The sequence below is a fragment of the Dinoponera quadriceps genome, unplaced genomic scaffold, assembly GCF_001313825.1.
Source record: "Dinoponera quadriceps isolate SergipeBrazil2010 unplaced genomic scaffold, ASM131382v1 scaffold46, whole genome shotgun sequence".
Classification (NCBI taxonomy): domain Eukaryota; kingdom Metazoa; phylum Arthropoda; class Insecta; order Hymenoptera; family Formicidae; genus Dinoponera; species Dinoponera quadriceps.
In genome coordinates, this window is record NW_014554488.1 from 1,126,834 (window position 1) to 1,142,293 (window position 15,460).

Genomic DNA, 15,460 nt, shown 5'->3' on the forward strand with positions numbered 1-15,460 from the left:
TTTTTTTTTTTGCGAAGTAACAACCCTCATCGACCGTGATAAAAGTATTCAATTTGATTAAATAAGTATGCATAATAAAGAGAGAGAGAGAGAGAGAGAGAGAGAGAGAGAGAGAGAGAGAAAGAGAGAGAGAGAGAGAGAGAGAGAAAGAGAGAGTAGAACAAACCTCCTTATGTTGACCGACTTGTCGAACAAATTAAATCAAATCAAATGTGTATCGGTACGTGAACCAATAATTCGGCGCGGCTCGAAAATACCGCCGCGCACATCTCGCACGTATATTCCACAGCATCTGGTATTATTGTCTCCGGGACATCATCTACCGGTGTAATAACACTATGAACAGCCAGCATCCGCTGTGGTGCCGATTCCACCTTCACACTGAGTTTAACATCTCCCCGGTGGTTGCCAATCTCTTCCCCGGTGTCAGGCAAAATGCTCTCCTCTTCCTCCTCCTCCTCCTCATCATCATCATCGTCATCATCATCATCGTCATCATCGTCATCATCGTCATCCTCGTCTTCCTCTTGACCTTGATCCACAGCAGTCACGACGCTCGCTTCGAAAGCTACCTCCAAGTTACTGCCATCCATTGCATGCTCCATCAGTTGTGTAGCAGGATCATCGTTGTTTTCCATTATATTGTTGTTGTTTCGTAACTGATGCTCTTGTTGCTGTTCTTCTATACCCGATTCGGACGTATCCGAACGTTCTTGTTTCACTACATGTTTTTGTCTTTTAGTTTTCTTCAGGGTGGTTGACTTCTTCTTGGCTAGCGATTCACTCTTGACAAGAGCAAGTATATTACCGTTATTATTTCTATGACTATCGTGACTTGTTGTTGTGGACGTTACTACTTTTTGCAGTGTTGCGCCTGATTCGATTTTGACGTTCGCTAGCATTTGCGATTGTTGCTGCTGCGTTGAAGGGAGAACGTCTACTACCACGTCTTCCTTTACTTTATTACTCGAAAATGTCGCTGGCGAGAGCTGCTGCTGCTGTTTGCCCTCAATGTGATAACTAACATTTTTAGTGCGTGGCCGATTCCGCTCACCACCCGGAAAGATGCCCGACTTGTGTTCATTTGGCATAACCTTTGGCGTTCGCGTCACCATTGTTTTTGTCTTCTGTCCCTTTTTCACACCGTCGCTACCCACCACTACCGGCACTCGTGTCTTCTGTGTGTGGATCATTTTCGGTCGGCTGGACGACTGATTCGATGCCTGCATCTCACTTTTCTTCTCCTCTTTACGAAGCTTCTTCTTTGAAAGCTTCGACTTTGACATATTCAATTTAGAGTTACTCACGATTGAGTTTATATTCTGTAGCGAACTTTCAAAGCTTTTTAACACATTTTGATAGCCTTCCTCAACATTCGACAATCTATGTTGCTTGTTTTTACGACCGCCGTGTTTCCGTTTTGTATTTTCCTCAGAATCGGAACCACCAGCACCGCCGCCGCTACCGCCATCGCCGTCACCACCGCCGCCGCCATCGTCACCGCCGCCGCCGCCGTCAACACCACCAATGTTAATGCCAACACTAAAGCCAACATTGGCAACGTTGCCATCGCCACCGCCGCCGCCGCCACCATCATCGCCTTCTATCATATCATACAACTCATTTCTACGCAATATCGTGTTGGTCTCATGAGGTTTCAGTTTGCGTCTCCTTTTGTACTTGCGTGGTCCGGTTTGCGGCTGACGTCTTAACGCAGTATTGTCATCGCAATGCTGCACAATATGAGCCACAATTTCCTCGGACGTGCTGTATGTTTCACCGCATACTTTACATAAAAAAGGCGTCGTACTGCCCACGCATTTAGGATCTGGTCCGGAATGATGGGCGCGCACGTGTTCTCTAAGAACAACCTGTAAAATAAATCAAGTGAAGATATTGTGATTATTCTTCTTTCCAGAAATGGAAAGATAACAAATTGAGAATTTTTTGGATTATTCATAAAAACACGACAACACCACGGTTTGAACTATCTATCTATCTCTCAGGTATAATACACTATTGCAAATAAATAAAGAACATTGCCCATTTTTGGGCGAATAGGAGTAATTGGGGAGATCACTCACTCACTCACTCAATTAACATTGTAGGGTATTGATAAAAGAGAATGAGAGAAGCTCCAATGTAGAGAGGGGAAGATATACGGCAAATATATTATGTTGAGGAAAAATCAGCTGCTATTAATAATATCCGAGTTTATCCCGGGTAGAAAATATTAGCAAAAAATGTTACTTATTGTTTTTCGTGTGTGAAAAGTCTTTGTTTAAAAAAAATATACGACTGCGTAATGTCCACGCACCATTATTTTTTTTAGCAAGGAGCTACTAGTAGTAGCGACACGAACACCACGCTTGACTTGGTACGTCACGTTTATCACTATTTATCTCAGATCTGCGAATAAAAAGAACCGCGATCGGACTGTTCAAGTTGCTGAAGATATCCAAGTTAATATATTCAAAGTGTGGAAACTCAGTCATCTCCACGAGCAAAAAGCAAATTGTAAATAGCAATTGTAAATTGCAAATAGCATATTCTGTATATAAAGAAAATATATTTTTGGTTGCCTGGATAGATATGTCGCGAGTGAGATGAAGTTCAAATTGCGATTAACTTTCGTTTTTATATTTCTGTCAACTCTAGAGTATGCTCCATTACCATAATGAGTCGCAGTGGATGGAACTTTCGCAAACAACGGTTTCGAGTGTATTCACGGCGGAGCCTTAAGTGAGAGATATAACAGAGTCCAGTTGAGGAGGAGTCACGTGTGACTTTTTTGCATGCTCCGACGAAGAACCATATTATATAAAGAAGCGAATAAACGACTTTTCAGTAGTATCACAATAACTTCGGCGGCCCTTTTAATGACTACGATTGTATTCATTCATTTCTTATTCGCCCGACACTCCTCTATTGATCAGTAACAGTGGCTCTCATGATGAGCTATTCGCTCATGGCCTAAAACCGATGTATAAAACTGAGCAATGTTCTTTAGAAAATATTAACAAATTACAACTTTTATATTATTTCACAATTCTTTACATGCACACGGATATACACACAATCATGCATGTCGTAATTCACAAGTTGTACCGTATGCTATATTCTGGCTAAAATCTTGCTTTCTACCACAAAGTACTTCTAAATCACTTCTAAGTCTAAACATCATGTCACTAATTTAAAAGAAAGGTTTGATAAAATTACTTTTTTTTTTTTAGTGAAACGTGCATTTGCATTTTCATGTAACGTTAAAACGATAAACTCACTCTCTGATTAAAAGCTCGAGGACAAATGGCGCAACCGTAAGGTTTCTCGCCAGTGTGAATGCGTTCGTGTTTCCTCAAGGTACCACCATCGGCGAATGCTTTCCAACAGAACCGACAACCGTACGGTCTTTCGCCTGTGTGGATACGTATGTGAATCTGTTGCGAGCTACGGCTGCCGAAAGTTTTGCCACACTCGCGGCAGGGGAACGAACGACCGCCCAGATCTTTATTATGCGAATGTCGATGGCTCACGAGAGCTCGTCCGTCAGGAAACTCCTCACCGCACTCGTCGCAAGCTACCATTTTATTACGGTGTGATACCATATGCCTGTAAAAAGCCATAACTTGAATTAAAAATTCAAACAAAAATCTGCACAAAGGAAATTATAGGAGAAAAAAAAAATATGAATTGAACACGTACAGCAACAAGACATATTTTCCACGTAACATTTTTAACCACATTATTATATAAATGCACGATGATGGAGTGTGTGTGCGTATATGCAGGCGCGCATGTGTGTGAAAACATTCGGTTTCACAATACAATTCGATCGTTTTCGACGTAGTTCAGAGTGCGACCGATGTGCGAAATTGTTTTTGAATAATTCCCCAGAGACTACTACTAATATTTAGCGATTATATACGCATTAAAGCAGTGCACTATCAGAGCATTATGAAATTGAGTGAACACATTGAAAATAATTTGACTTGTTTTATTTTTACCTTCGCAGTCTAGCTTTACTATGGAAGCGTTTCCCGCACTTTGTACAACCGAAGGTCTTATCGACATTATGGACCCATGAATGCTTCAGCAAGCTGCGTTTATCCTTGCACGTTTTTCCACAGTGTATACATGTATTCGGTGGCGCATCCTCAGCATGATTTTGCCGTACATGCTCCGCTACTTCGGCATCGTCACGACATCTGGCTCCGCATAGTAAGCAACGACGACTAGGAGATCTTGTTATAAGTAAAATTTCAATAAGTATTAAATTCAGCGTTCGCCGAATTTCAAAGAGAATCAGAGAGAAAGCGGATCCGAGCGATCAACAGTATATTATGTACATTTCTTTATTTCTGCCAATTCTTTCTCATCGCCAATATTATAGATGGAGCAGTGAAATATTTTTGACACAATGATTTGGAAATTACTGTGATCGATATACGGAAACCACGTTGCATAATAAAAGGCAAAGATGTGTGTGTGTGTGTGTGTGTGTGTGTGTGTGTGGTACCTAGCATGAAGTTCTGCGTGTGCTAACAGCGCCAGTGCCTCTTCGAACCATTCGCCACAAACATTACACACGTGATGTTGACTGGATCCCCCCTCCATCGTGTCCATTTCTTGCTTGATATGAATTCTAAATACATAATATCAAACTTTTGAGATAGAGATAATATTTTCACAAACATTTCCGAATTATCAAAAAATAAAAAAAAAAAAAAGGAACAAAAATTGTTCTTTGAATTGAGCATTTTAATACAGACTAATAAACGACGTGTAATATTTTATTAATAATCAATCTAATATTTGCAATATACATATATAGGGTATTGCAAAAACCATAGTAATACTTGTGGTAACTGGTGAAAAAGTTAATGATTATTTTTTTTTAATATTTACTTCACATTAGTAACCTAAAATTACAACATAAGTAAGAATATATCAGAATTCTCTGTGTTTTTCTCTATTTCTTTCCCATTTTTGTGTTTTTACAATACTCGTGTATATATTTTATTTTATTTTATTTATTTTAAATTTGTACACACTGTATGTCACTTTTTTCCAATTTTGCATCATAAATTTGAATCAAGGACAATTAACCAATTTGTACTACAATCAACTTTAAATATATCTAATTTAATCTCTCTCTCTCTCTCTCTCTCTCTCTTTCTTTCTTTCTTACTTTTGATGTCGTTTAAGTAGATCCAGACGATGAAACGGTACAGCGCATGTGTTACAATAAAACTCGCCGAATCTTTCTTCACCCGTGTAAGCGGTGTCATTGTCATATTCCTCCGTATCGGACTGTGTGTGTATAGTGCCACCATGCTTGATACGCACGTGCTCTCGCAGGCTGTTAACATCCCAAAACATTTCGTTACACGAAGTGCATTCAAAAGGACTGTCACCGCCGTGAATACGCGCATGTGAAGCCAATGCTTTTTCCCTCGCAAAGCCAACACCGCAGAATTGGCAGACGTAGGGTTTAGTACGATCAGTGACTGGCCATGATCTTGGAGGCTGCTGCTGCTGCTGCTCACTGGCAACAGTGACAGACATCTCCTCCTCGTGCCACCTTGAACTGGATGATGCGTAATTGCCACTGTGTATGTGTGTGTGTGTGTGTGTGTGAAAAAGATATAAAATACCTCAAACGATAATATAATTTATGTGACACATACTTGCCCATCTCCATCTTGATCCCACTATTACTAGTATTCTCGGTTGTGTTGTGTAGTCGTTTTGGTAGACTAGCTACATTATTGCCTTTTCGCTTGCGTGGCACACTTGATTGTACCTTTTTGCGTCTGCCTTTAACAGTAGTAGTAGCAGTAGTTGCCATATCTTCCTCCTCTGGTGTCTGGTGGAGGGAGTAGTCCTCATCATTCATCTCGTCCTCCAAACCATCTCGCGACGATGGTGCATACGCATGGATTTTCAAGTGATTGTTTAAGTCGCATTTGCGTACATATCGTGCCCCACATAGATTGCAACTATGTGGACGATCTGTTTGATGTGCTACCATGTGGTTCATTAGATTTGCTTTCTTTCGAAATCTACGGCTACAGAAATCACACGGATATGGCCGAATGTTGGTATTAGAGTCCTGATTGATCGGCAATGGTATCTCCATGTCATCATATTCCAGCAAGTTGTCATGTGTTACCTTTGTCTCTGGAATCTCGACTCTTTAAACGTAAATTTATTAATAATAATAACACTAATTTGCAAAATAATTTATTGTATATTTATCAAATTATTCTAAAAGGTAAAATCTCTTTGACACACACAAATATAAACTTATATTTTAACACATTTACTGCATGACGCGAATCCACGCCGTTATATACCTAGCACTGCGTATACTATCAGAGCACTACTTGGAGCAGTACACATTGGTGCATGGATCCGCGTCCACAAAAAAATATTTTGTTTAATTTAGGTAATATAAATAACAAATAAGGTAATATAACAATGACATATATAAATGTTATATATAACGCTGACCAATTATTTATACTTTCAAGAATCTTGTTTTAGTAAGCCATGGTAAACCTAACAAAATTTAGCGAGCAGTGAACGTATTAAAAGAATGAATGAGAGAATCTAAAAGTAGCTTATTCAATATATAGTTATATATATATGTATATATATATATATATATATATATATATATATATACATATATATATATAGTCTTATAAAAAATATACAACAATTAATAACTATTTAATTACCCATCATCTGGACCCTGTCTATCCCAATTATCAGCAATTACTTCTTCCGTGACTTGTATATTCAAATAGTCATGTCCTTGATCTTGTGGTACAATATAGATAGATTCCATATCGTTAGAGTGGGGTACCATTAGTATTTCAGATTCTGTTGTAGGTGCTACATCAGGAACAGACTCGACGGTTTCTTCTACTGCCACTTCCTCGCAAGCACCAATGACCTCTTCTTCCGTAGCGACCAATTGTGCCTGCAGATCGCATATCACTTCCTCGTGGAGTTCTACGTTTCCCACTTCTTCCACCCATTGTAGAGTTAGATCACCACCAACATCCATTTTATTCAGTTTTTATTATTATTTAATTACTGAAATCACTGAAACATAGAGCCAAATAAATACTTCGATTTTATCTATTTAGCTTGCTAGTCTCGCTGTACGAATTATAAAGCGTCATTCTATCTTTATTATTCATTCAATTTATCAAAGATGAAGAATGACGCTTACAGAACTATAAATGTGAATTGGAACGCAGCCTTAAGCTAATAACTGATTTCTTGTAAACTCATTGTGTAGATAAGATATATCATACAAATTTGTTCCTTCCCCCATAAAAGCTCTTTCAACGGACATACACTTTCAATATTCAATATTTATGCATAATTATATATTTTTATCACAAATTATCCGATATTACAAGATTCCGCTAGCAAAAAGACATTAGTCCCAGGTCACAACGGCGCATATAGTTGATTCCCTATAGGATTACATCACAAGCGGTCCCTCACTATGCCGATGAGAAACCACCGAGGTGACGTGCGATTTCCCGGACTCTTTCTTCAGCTCGGCGACAACTCAATTCCTGACTCGTGAACAACACACACACATAGCGACGAATAATACCATTAGACATCTCTCTACCACCCTTCCCCTTCTCATCATATCCATCAATCATAAACGACAAACGATAATCGCGAAATGACGCGATCGTCTCGAAGACGGGCGAGAGATCTCAGCCGTCAGTGTTCGCGCAGTGTTGACACACGGATCTCTCTCTCTTTCTAAGGTTATAATTATATAGGTTATAATATTAGAGGTTATAATGATGAGTGTGTGTGTGTGTGTGTTTTACGTTGTCAGATCAGGACGTGATATTGGCGGGCCCTGTTTCGTCCGAGACAGTCGGAATGTCGGACGGAACATGTAATACCGAACGCGTGGAACGCAATACGATGATGAACGATAAGCAACAATGTACGATAAGGATGACGACGATGTTCAACACGAATGAAATAGCATTAGAAGCCGCTTCAACAACGGATCTCTGTTCTGCCCGTGTGACCGTACAAACGCGGTACAGATGCAACATCACATTACAACTTTAATAATGTGTTGAAATGCCAAATGATGACGGTGACGCAAACACAAATACGATATTGTGCGGCGAACTATCGTCCCAATTTACTTACTGTTACAAGAAAAGACGTCAAACGTAGTCCGTAACCTAACCAAAGAACACTCCGTTACGATTGAGATCAGCGTCGACCTTCGGTTGTTTTCAATATGGTGGGGGGATACGTTTAGAAATAAAACGTGACAAAATGGTGGCGTACGCTCAGACTTGTACGCACGATTATGAGCGCCACCGTGGATTACGTGGAGCGGGATTAGATACAGCGCTACAAGATTTTCAGAGAATTAATGCGCCGACAAATCAATACATCAATGGTCTAGTTTCTAGCGAAGTCTTCACCAAATCCGGTGGTCTTAGTTTTCGGTACGGTACGAATGTAAAGTGGGTGCTTTCCATGGATGAACATGTAATGGCACTCCTGCATACAGATAACGCGCCGGAAGAAGCGACGCGCGCGGTAGCCAATCAACCGCGCCGTTTTCCTGCAAGAACTAAAAGTTTACTGGCTGTCGCTTCACGCCGCGCGGCAAACATTTTCGCGTTCTGGTGTGTGCGCGCAATGGCTCCTGCATATAGGACGCGGCATGTATGCCGCGAAGCAACGGCGGCGGAAGTTCGCCGTAGCAGCCAATAAATTTCTAGCTCTTACACAGCACGTTAATTGGGCCAACTTCCGCCGCGCGGCAAGCATTGTCATGTCCCATGTGCTTAAATATTTGATTCGCGTGATTATGATATGGCGATCCCTTTGTTGACCCTTCAACTCGACAATATCCCGGTATTCGTTTGGTACTTGAATCATTCGTAACTATTTGTATACTTGCAAGTGATATTCAATGAGCGTACAACTATTCCGTAAAAGCAATATTGGATATCACTCGTAAGTTACGAATAGTTACGAATAAACATTGAATTATATAACATACTGGAAGAAGCACGTTACGAATAAACATTGAATTATATAACATACTGGAAGAAGCACTGGCGTAATGAGGGCCGTAAACAGTGAGCCCGTATTAGATTACGGATTGAGATTGAATTTAGCCAATCAGTGTAAAGTTAATTGAACTCAAGTTTAGTGAAATTTAGTGAATTCCACATTGATTGGTCAAATTTCAATTCAATCTCAATCCATAGCCTGATACGAGCTTAAGACAAAGGTCGTGGTAATAGGAATGGGCGAATGATCGAAAAGTCGATCGCACTCATTGAGAATGTCATATTACATCTAGAGAAAATGTTAGGGACTCTAGAAATTCTCTATCCGACAGCCAATCGACGGCACATTCGATAAACTCGTACAACAGATGCGTTCCACTTAACGCTTGCAACGATAGCGTCTTTGTTTAACGTTGAAGAGAAACAAGGTTGGAACAATGCTCGCGATCGCTGCAAGCGTTAAATGCAACGCACCTAAAGCATCCTCAATGAACGCGAACATCAATCGATTTTTCTAAACATCGATAATTTTTCTCATCCCCAATAACAACCGTAATTATTGAACTCTTAAGGTACTTTTTTGTGGCAGCATCAAGCGAGCGTCGGAACCAATCGGCAGCCAATAGATCGTCTCGACGTTTGACTCTTGTCTGCTCGGATTGGCTCCAACGCTCGACGTTACCTATGAAATTGTGTCTTTTGTTTATTTTTTTTTTAGATCTAAAAATATACTCCAATCAAGTGCAAAAGTTCACTAACTATGGTTGTTATTAAACCGAATTAACCGGTTGCCGTGTAAACAGAGGAGAACAACAGGAACATGGCGCAGATTTAATCAGATCATAACGGATAATAGTGGGAATTTCTTCGCATACGTTTGATTTGACGTTCGATATTCTAACATGCTGTAATTCAGAAAAAGGCCGGAAAAGAACGCCGGAGAAATGGTTTCAGCAAAAACTTACAAGATGATACAGGCGGAAACATGCATCACACGAGACAAAATAACTCGATATCGTGGCATTCTGAAGTTATATGGTTAGGTTACAATTGGATACAGCTGCTTTGTTTTTATACGATTAGTTGGGTCTAATCGTATAAAAAAGAAATATCGAAATAAATAATTATTTTAACATGACGCTTTGGTTGTACGAATTATTTTGCATCGCAGCGCGCGATAAAAAGCTGCAGTTGTTACAAGCCACGAAATTGAAATCGACGGTATCGAGGAAGCTCGCGTCCTTGGAAGTGGATGTTAGGAAACATCGCGAGATCGTCGGCAAGGATTTGTCGGAAGGCGGTAAAAAACTGACATACCCAGGCGCCGATTGCGGGAAATTCTGTTTGGCAATTAGTCAACTGCAAGCATCTGTAAGGATAGGATCGACATCTGGGCTGGGTCTCAAAAATGATTCTCGTCATCATCATCGACGAATATATATATCTGCATATTTGAAAACAATTTCCGGAATATAATGAAACGTACGGTGACTATCATCAATTGTCTTGTAGGAAATTTATGCAGCTATATTTCACAACAGCGACATAATGCGTCAACTCTTGAACAAGCTTTATTACGAGAAAAATAAGAAACTGAAACACGCTATTGAATTACAGGTAAAACTTAGAATGCTCTTAATGCTATGTGGCTGTACATGTATGATTTATCGCATCTCTAATATGGATACATACATGAGTATAGCATATATTACGGTTGATACGCTATGATGCGATAATCATCGCGTGCTTTGTATATTTGGCACACGATGTTACATATTCATATTACATTAATTTTATGCAATAAGATTCACTATGCATCCACTTTTTTGTCCACAAGTTGGAATATAGCGATCTTTCGAATGAATGTAAAGAGGAGAACGGTGGTACTCTACAATTACACTGCGAACAGCAACAATTCGTGGCGCAGTTGCAGCGGTCCATCTCGAAATATAATACGGCGAAAGCGATACGTTCCATATACTTATCGATATTGCATATCCTGCAAAAGGTAAAGGTCTCCGAATGATTTGTGATACATCGGGATAATTGTGTAAAATAAACAAATTCTAGTTTTATGCGTGCGTGACATATCATCCTTCATATTGATATACATATGCAAGTGCAATTTGGTTGTAGGATGCAATGTTCTTCGACACCTTGTTGAACATGTTGAAAGAGGACCAGTTTTCCCAATGCAAAGCGATGTTGAGGATGACGGTGATGGGCCAGCTGGCAACAGAGAACTTGGACGACGTTAGACAAAAATATAAACGGATGACTGGCATCATTTTGCGTAATATGAGAATCAGAGAACAGACGTTGAATAGTGTACGCTGTCAAGTACAAGATTTGTGGTCTTGTGCATTGTCCTTGGTGCGCGTTGAAGCAAGTATCTCTCCATTTCTCAGTAATGATGATGATACGATGACTTAAACGAAGACATTTCGTCCGAATTGTAACACGGATATTTACAGAGCGATACTGTTTTTTCAAGAAAAGACATCGCAGACGAGTTATCGTCTGCTGACGAAGTATTGGAAAAACAGTTAATATCTTTGGAAAACATATGCGATCGAATAAAAGAAACTCTACTTGTGCGCTCTTATCACGATTTGTTATCGAGGTATTATTTTCTTCTATAATCTATAATTTTCCACTTCTTTAATGAAACATAGATCACAAATAGTTTTAGAAATTTGGCGTTCGTGTATTCAGTTTCTCAAAAGTTAAAATATTTTCCTACAATATTTTTGTAATATATTCAAAATCAATGCATAACATTCTTTCCTGTAATCTTATAGACTCGAAGATCAATCCAAGCAGAGAACAGATTTGCTAGCAAGATTAAACTTCAATACAAAGAATCGTGACTCATTGTTGAGCAAAACGAATCATGCTGTGCAAGTTCTCGAGGGTCTCATGCATTCTAAAACTGCAGTTGAACAGTAAAAAATAAATAAATAAAGAATAAAAAAATATATACATACACACACACACATATATATATTATAAAATATAACGTTGTCGAGATAGTTACTAATAATCTACTAGTAAATTATTTTTGCAACTTTTCTCTGATATATCCTTAACTTTTCGATATAAATATAATCTTTGTTATTTTATTTTGTCCGAAACTCTACATGAATTTCAAATTTTCAGTTATAAAGCACAGGAATGTGAGATATTGGAGCAAATCGAGATTGAGAAGAAACGCGAAAAAGACCTCAAGGAACTAAAGAAAATTCGCGGTGAACTATTCACGAACATTAGAGCTGCTTTACAAAATATAAACATGATGTTGCTCTGTGTTAGGCAATCCGATACAAAAGATACGACGAAAAAGAAAGACGTGGGCAAAGATGTTATGCTAAAAAAGGAATCCAATTACGACCAAGAAGACACAGAACTTGAACTCGAATCGCTAGCAGAGCTCGAAGAGGTGGATACCGATGGTGAATAACTATATATATATAGTGTGTGTGTGTGTGTGTGTAAAATTATAAATTAGATAATATATAATTTCTTCTTCAAATTCTCGGTAAGGCACGTATCACAAAAAGTCGTCGTTGTTGCGTAATTTTCCTTATTTTACACACAGTTTTGGTGTTGTTGGCGAAGATTACCCGAAAGATAAGTATTTTATATAATATGAGTAATTTCGATCTCAAGAAAGAAAAGGAATATAAAGCACGATATTTCTATCAGACCTATGTGTCGGATTATAATTCTAATTGGATATTGGGAAGCATTGAAGGAAAAGAACTGAGAATTGGTAATTGGAGCATGTTTTTTTTTTTTATATCGCTCTTTTAGATCGTCTAACATATTTTCGTTCATATATATATATATATATATATATATATAGCTAATGTATTTTATCAATAGATTGTGCATAACTCAAAACTTTCTCTTTTTTTTTCTTTTTTCTTTATAGGATTATACGTCGAACATGAAATGATCGACGCTACCGTTCCAACGCGAGATGACGTCAAATTTCGCAGCAGACAGATCATAGAGGCGCACATTTGAAACCAGCGGAATAACTTACGCAAAATTGAAAAGCCTAATAAATGAGGAGCCATGATGATAAAATAGAAACATAATTTAAGATTGTTATTTATTATATTACAATCGTATTGTTCAATTTTTTCTTTCTTTGGATCTAATATTCGTCGAGATCGTTCACGCGACCATGTCCCAGCTTCTTCTTCATTATCTCAAACTTCAACCAGGACGGCTTGTAAGAATGAGTTCTATGAGCCAATGGGAATTGCAGCTTCGGCTCTGGCCCTTTGAACGGATGAACTTCCTTCAATTTTCTCAGCAAAAATTCCTTCATTATTTCCTTGGGATCGCGATATTTGTCCAGGTAGAGATTAAAGGGTTTTTTCAAAGGAAACCATTTTTGTTTCTTGATAAACGGTTGTGGGAAATCGTATTGAAATATCGGCACTTCTATCTTCAACGAGTCGTAATAAAATTCTTTCATCGTGTTGTCCCAGTCCGACTGAAAGAATGCCAATCCAGCAGGTGTCAGTTGATCCTGATATTTCATATAAAATTCCCGCGTTTGCCAGTTACGTTCCTCCAGATTCAAACAGGGTTTGTTTATCTTTTTCTTATATTCCGAGTAATCTAAATAGCATTCTTGTTTGTACAATACAAAGATATATCTGCAGTATCCGATACCGTATGGTGCTATCGGTCTCAGATAATCCATAAACTCCTCTCCTTCGTTCACACGATTCCCTGGAATATTCCCAATGAACCAGTGACAGTATTCTTTCTTCGGGTCGGTAAAATTACCATCTGGTGTGGTCATTAAAAGAGTCCATAACGATCCGTCATCTTCCGTTGTTGCATTGAACGTGACATCGGGTGCTTTGGAAGCTTCTTTCGGTTTGATTATATTGCCAGTACGAACCCTCGTCACTTTGTCATCTTCCAAGTTGTAGCATATGTCTAACGGAACCGTCGGCATGAAGTACGCATCCCTGTAGAGATCTTTGTAAATACCATAGTGTTCCGCTATTCTGTGAATGTGAAACGGTCCGTCGGTCTGCAGCCAGCACTCTCTCGCGTCTTTAAGATCTACCAGCAGCTCCCTGGTGCGTGAGGCTTTCTCCAGCTCGGGATTGTTCCTACGCGCGGTAATCTCTCTCGCCCAGATTTTCGTCATCGTTCGTCGGGAGATTGTCTTGGTTACCGGATAGCCGATGTTCACATTGAAGTCCAACGTCGGATCCTTCTCACTCTGTTTCAATATCTCGAGACGTTGTTTAAGATTGCGGGCGATCGTCGGTGGTTTTCCCCGCATCTTATGTCCGTATCGCACATGTTGACCTCTCGGAATCGAAAGGAAGTTAACGATTCTTAACAGTTTGATCGACATATTGCGAAACTCTGTCAACTCAGTCTTGTTTTTTCTCAGATCAAAAACGAAACATTCAATGACATGTTTATCGTTTACCAGGTAGGTATGAAGAATGCCAACAAGAGGTTAAGATTCGTTCAGATCAGAGGTTAGTTAGGTTAATATCGTAAAATGTGTGAGTGGGGGAATGTGAGAGTGAGAGGGGGACGNATCAAATCGGTCGATTACATTCAGCTCTTCCGTTAGAACTGTCCAATCGCGTTGGTGAAACTAACCGAGTCATATACGTGAAGGAGTGTTTATCCCACACTACTCCACTGCTCAATTATATGGTTGCAGGTAGCCAAACTGGCAACACCCCATTATAACACACACTGTCTTGTATTTAAAGTATTTAAAAACTTTGATTGGTTACATTGATTAAGCACGTTTATGCACGGCACAACGCGAGCTAATCCAGTTTACAGTAACAACCGTAGTCAGAGTGAACTCTTGAATTTGATTGGTACATCTTTTTGGATCTAAAAATATATACCAATAAAATGCAAGAGTTCACTTTGCCTACGGTAATTACTCAATCGGATTAACACGTTGTGTTGTGTGTAAAGCGGGGCGGCCTACAATGAGAATTTAAGTTCTAAGCCTTAAGAAATTGATCGCTAAAGTCGGTTATTTTTCTTCTCACATTCTCGACTATGATTGGTCAATTCTTAAGGCCTTAAGCACTCATTATAGATCAGGGGACTTATTACGCGAATAGCAAGGTTTTTCTTCTCAGTGAATTTTCAGTGTGACTTTTTCTTTCTGGAATCATTTTTATTTTTCAATATAATCACCCTATACTTCAATCTCACACACTTGGTCCATCCAGCGATGCTGGTCTAGTCCGGTTTTATTTCATCGCGGGACAAAAAGTGCGGTCAAAATGCTCCTAGATTTCTCCAATTTTAATTTAGCATCGTAAAATGTACGTGTGTATATGCGTGTGTGAGAGAGA

The 15,460-nt window shown here is 39.1% G+C and overlaps 3 protein-coding genes across 6 annotated transcripts; 1 reads left to right on the top strand and 2 right to left on the bottom strand.

The window, feature by feature from the left end:
- Positions 1 to 8: 8 nt before the first annotated feature.
- LOC106751559 (zinc finger protein 433) lies at positions 9 to 8,375 on the bottom strand. 2 transcript variants are annotated; one of them, XM_014632462.1, is made up of 8 exons: positions 8,206 to 8,375; positions 6,744 to 7,113; positions 5,688 to 6,194; positions 5,189 to 5,587; positions 4,517 to 4,642; positions 4,005 to 4,241; positions 3,282 to 3,609; positions 9 to 1,871 (listed from the first exon to the last, which is right to left on the bottom strand). In XM_014632462.1, exons 2-8 carry the CDS (start codon positions 7,073 to 7,075, stop codon positions 207 to 209), a joined length of 3,594 nt encoding a protein of 1,197 aa, XP_014487948.1. In that variant the 5' UTR covers positions 7,076 to 7,113; positions 8,206 to 8,375; the 3' UTR covers positions 9 to 206. The 2 variants fall into 2 exon arrangements, with proteins under 2 accessions (XP_014487948.1, XP_014487947.1); XM_014632461.1 differs by having other exon boundaries at positions 5,189 to 5,608.
- A 1,306-nt stretch (positions 8,376 to 9,681) lies between these two features.
- LOC106751230 lies at positions 9,682 to 13,233 on the top strand. Of its 3 annotated transcripts, XM_014632072.1 has the most exons (10): positions 9,682 to 10,127; positions 10,261 to 10,460; positions 10,602 to 10,706; positions 10,927 to 11,097; positions 11,226 to 11,474; positions 11,564 to 11,712; positions 11,891 to 12,034; positions 12,249 to 12,541; positions 12,688 to 12,861; positions 13,024 to 13,233. In XM_014632072.1, the coding sequence occupies exons 1-10, from the start codon at positions 10,034 to 10,036 to the stop codon at positions 13,116 to 13,118; spliced, it is 1,674 nt and encodes a 557-aa protein (XP_014487558.1). In that variant the 5' UTR covers positions 9,682 to 10,033; the 3' UTR covers positions 13,119 to 13,233. The 3 variants fall into 3 exon arrangements, with proteins under 3 accessions (XP_014487558.1, XP_014487563.1, XP_014487570.1); XM_014632077.1 differs by lacking the exon at positions 11,891 to 12,034; XM_014632084.1 differs by lacking the exon at positions 13,024 to 13,233 and having other exon boundaries at positions 12,633 to 12,834.
- On the bottom strand, positions 13,190 to 14,652 carry LOC106751297 (39S ribosomal protein L38, mitochondrial). Its single transcript, XM_014632166.1, has one exon. The coding sequence runs from the start codon at positions 14,479 to 14,481 to the stop codon at positions 13,252 to 13,254; it is 1,230 nt and encodes a 409-aa protein (XP_014487652.1). The 5' UTR covers positions 14,482 to 14,652; the 3' UTR covers positions 13,190 to 13,251.
- Between the last annotated feature and the right edge of the window lie 808 nt (positions 14,653 to 15,460).

What these genes read in the sequence shown, in the direction of transcription:
- LOC106751559 (XM_014632461.1), bottom strand. Translation starts at nt 7,075, where the DNA reads ATGGATGTTGGTGGTGATCTAACTCTACAATGGGTGGAAGAAGTGGGA. An exon ending in CACGCAGAACTTCATGCTAG is followed by an intron (nt 4,242 to 4,516) that starts GTACCACACACA and finishes ACTTATAACAAG; the next exon opens with ATCTCCTAGTCGTCGTTGCT. An exon ending in AGTAAAGCTAGACTGCGAAG is followed by an intron (nt 3,610 to 4,004) that starts GTAAAAATAAAA and finishes GGCTTTTTACAG; the next exon opens with GCATATGGTATCACACCGTA.
- LOC106751230 (XM_014632072.1), top strand. Translation starts at nt 10,034, where the DNA reads ATGGTTTCAGCAAAAACTTACAAGATGATACAGGCGGAAACATGCATC. An exon ending in TATTGCATATCCTGCAAAAG is followed by an intron (nt 11,098 to 11,225) that starts GTAAAGGTCTCC and finishes ATTTGGTTGTAG; the next exon opens with GATGCAATGTTCTTCGACAC. An exon ending in TCTAAAACTGCAGTTGAACA is followed by an intron (nt 12,035 to 12,248) that starts GTAAAAAATAAA and finishes TCAAATTTTCAG; the next exon opens with TTATAAAGCACAGGAATGTG.
- LOC106751297 (XM_014632166.1), bottom strand. Translation starts at nt 14,481, where the DNA reads ATGTCGATCAAACTGTTAAGAATCGTTAACTTCCTTTCGATTCCGAGA.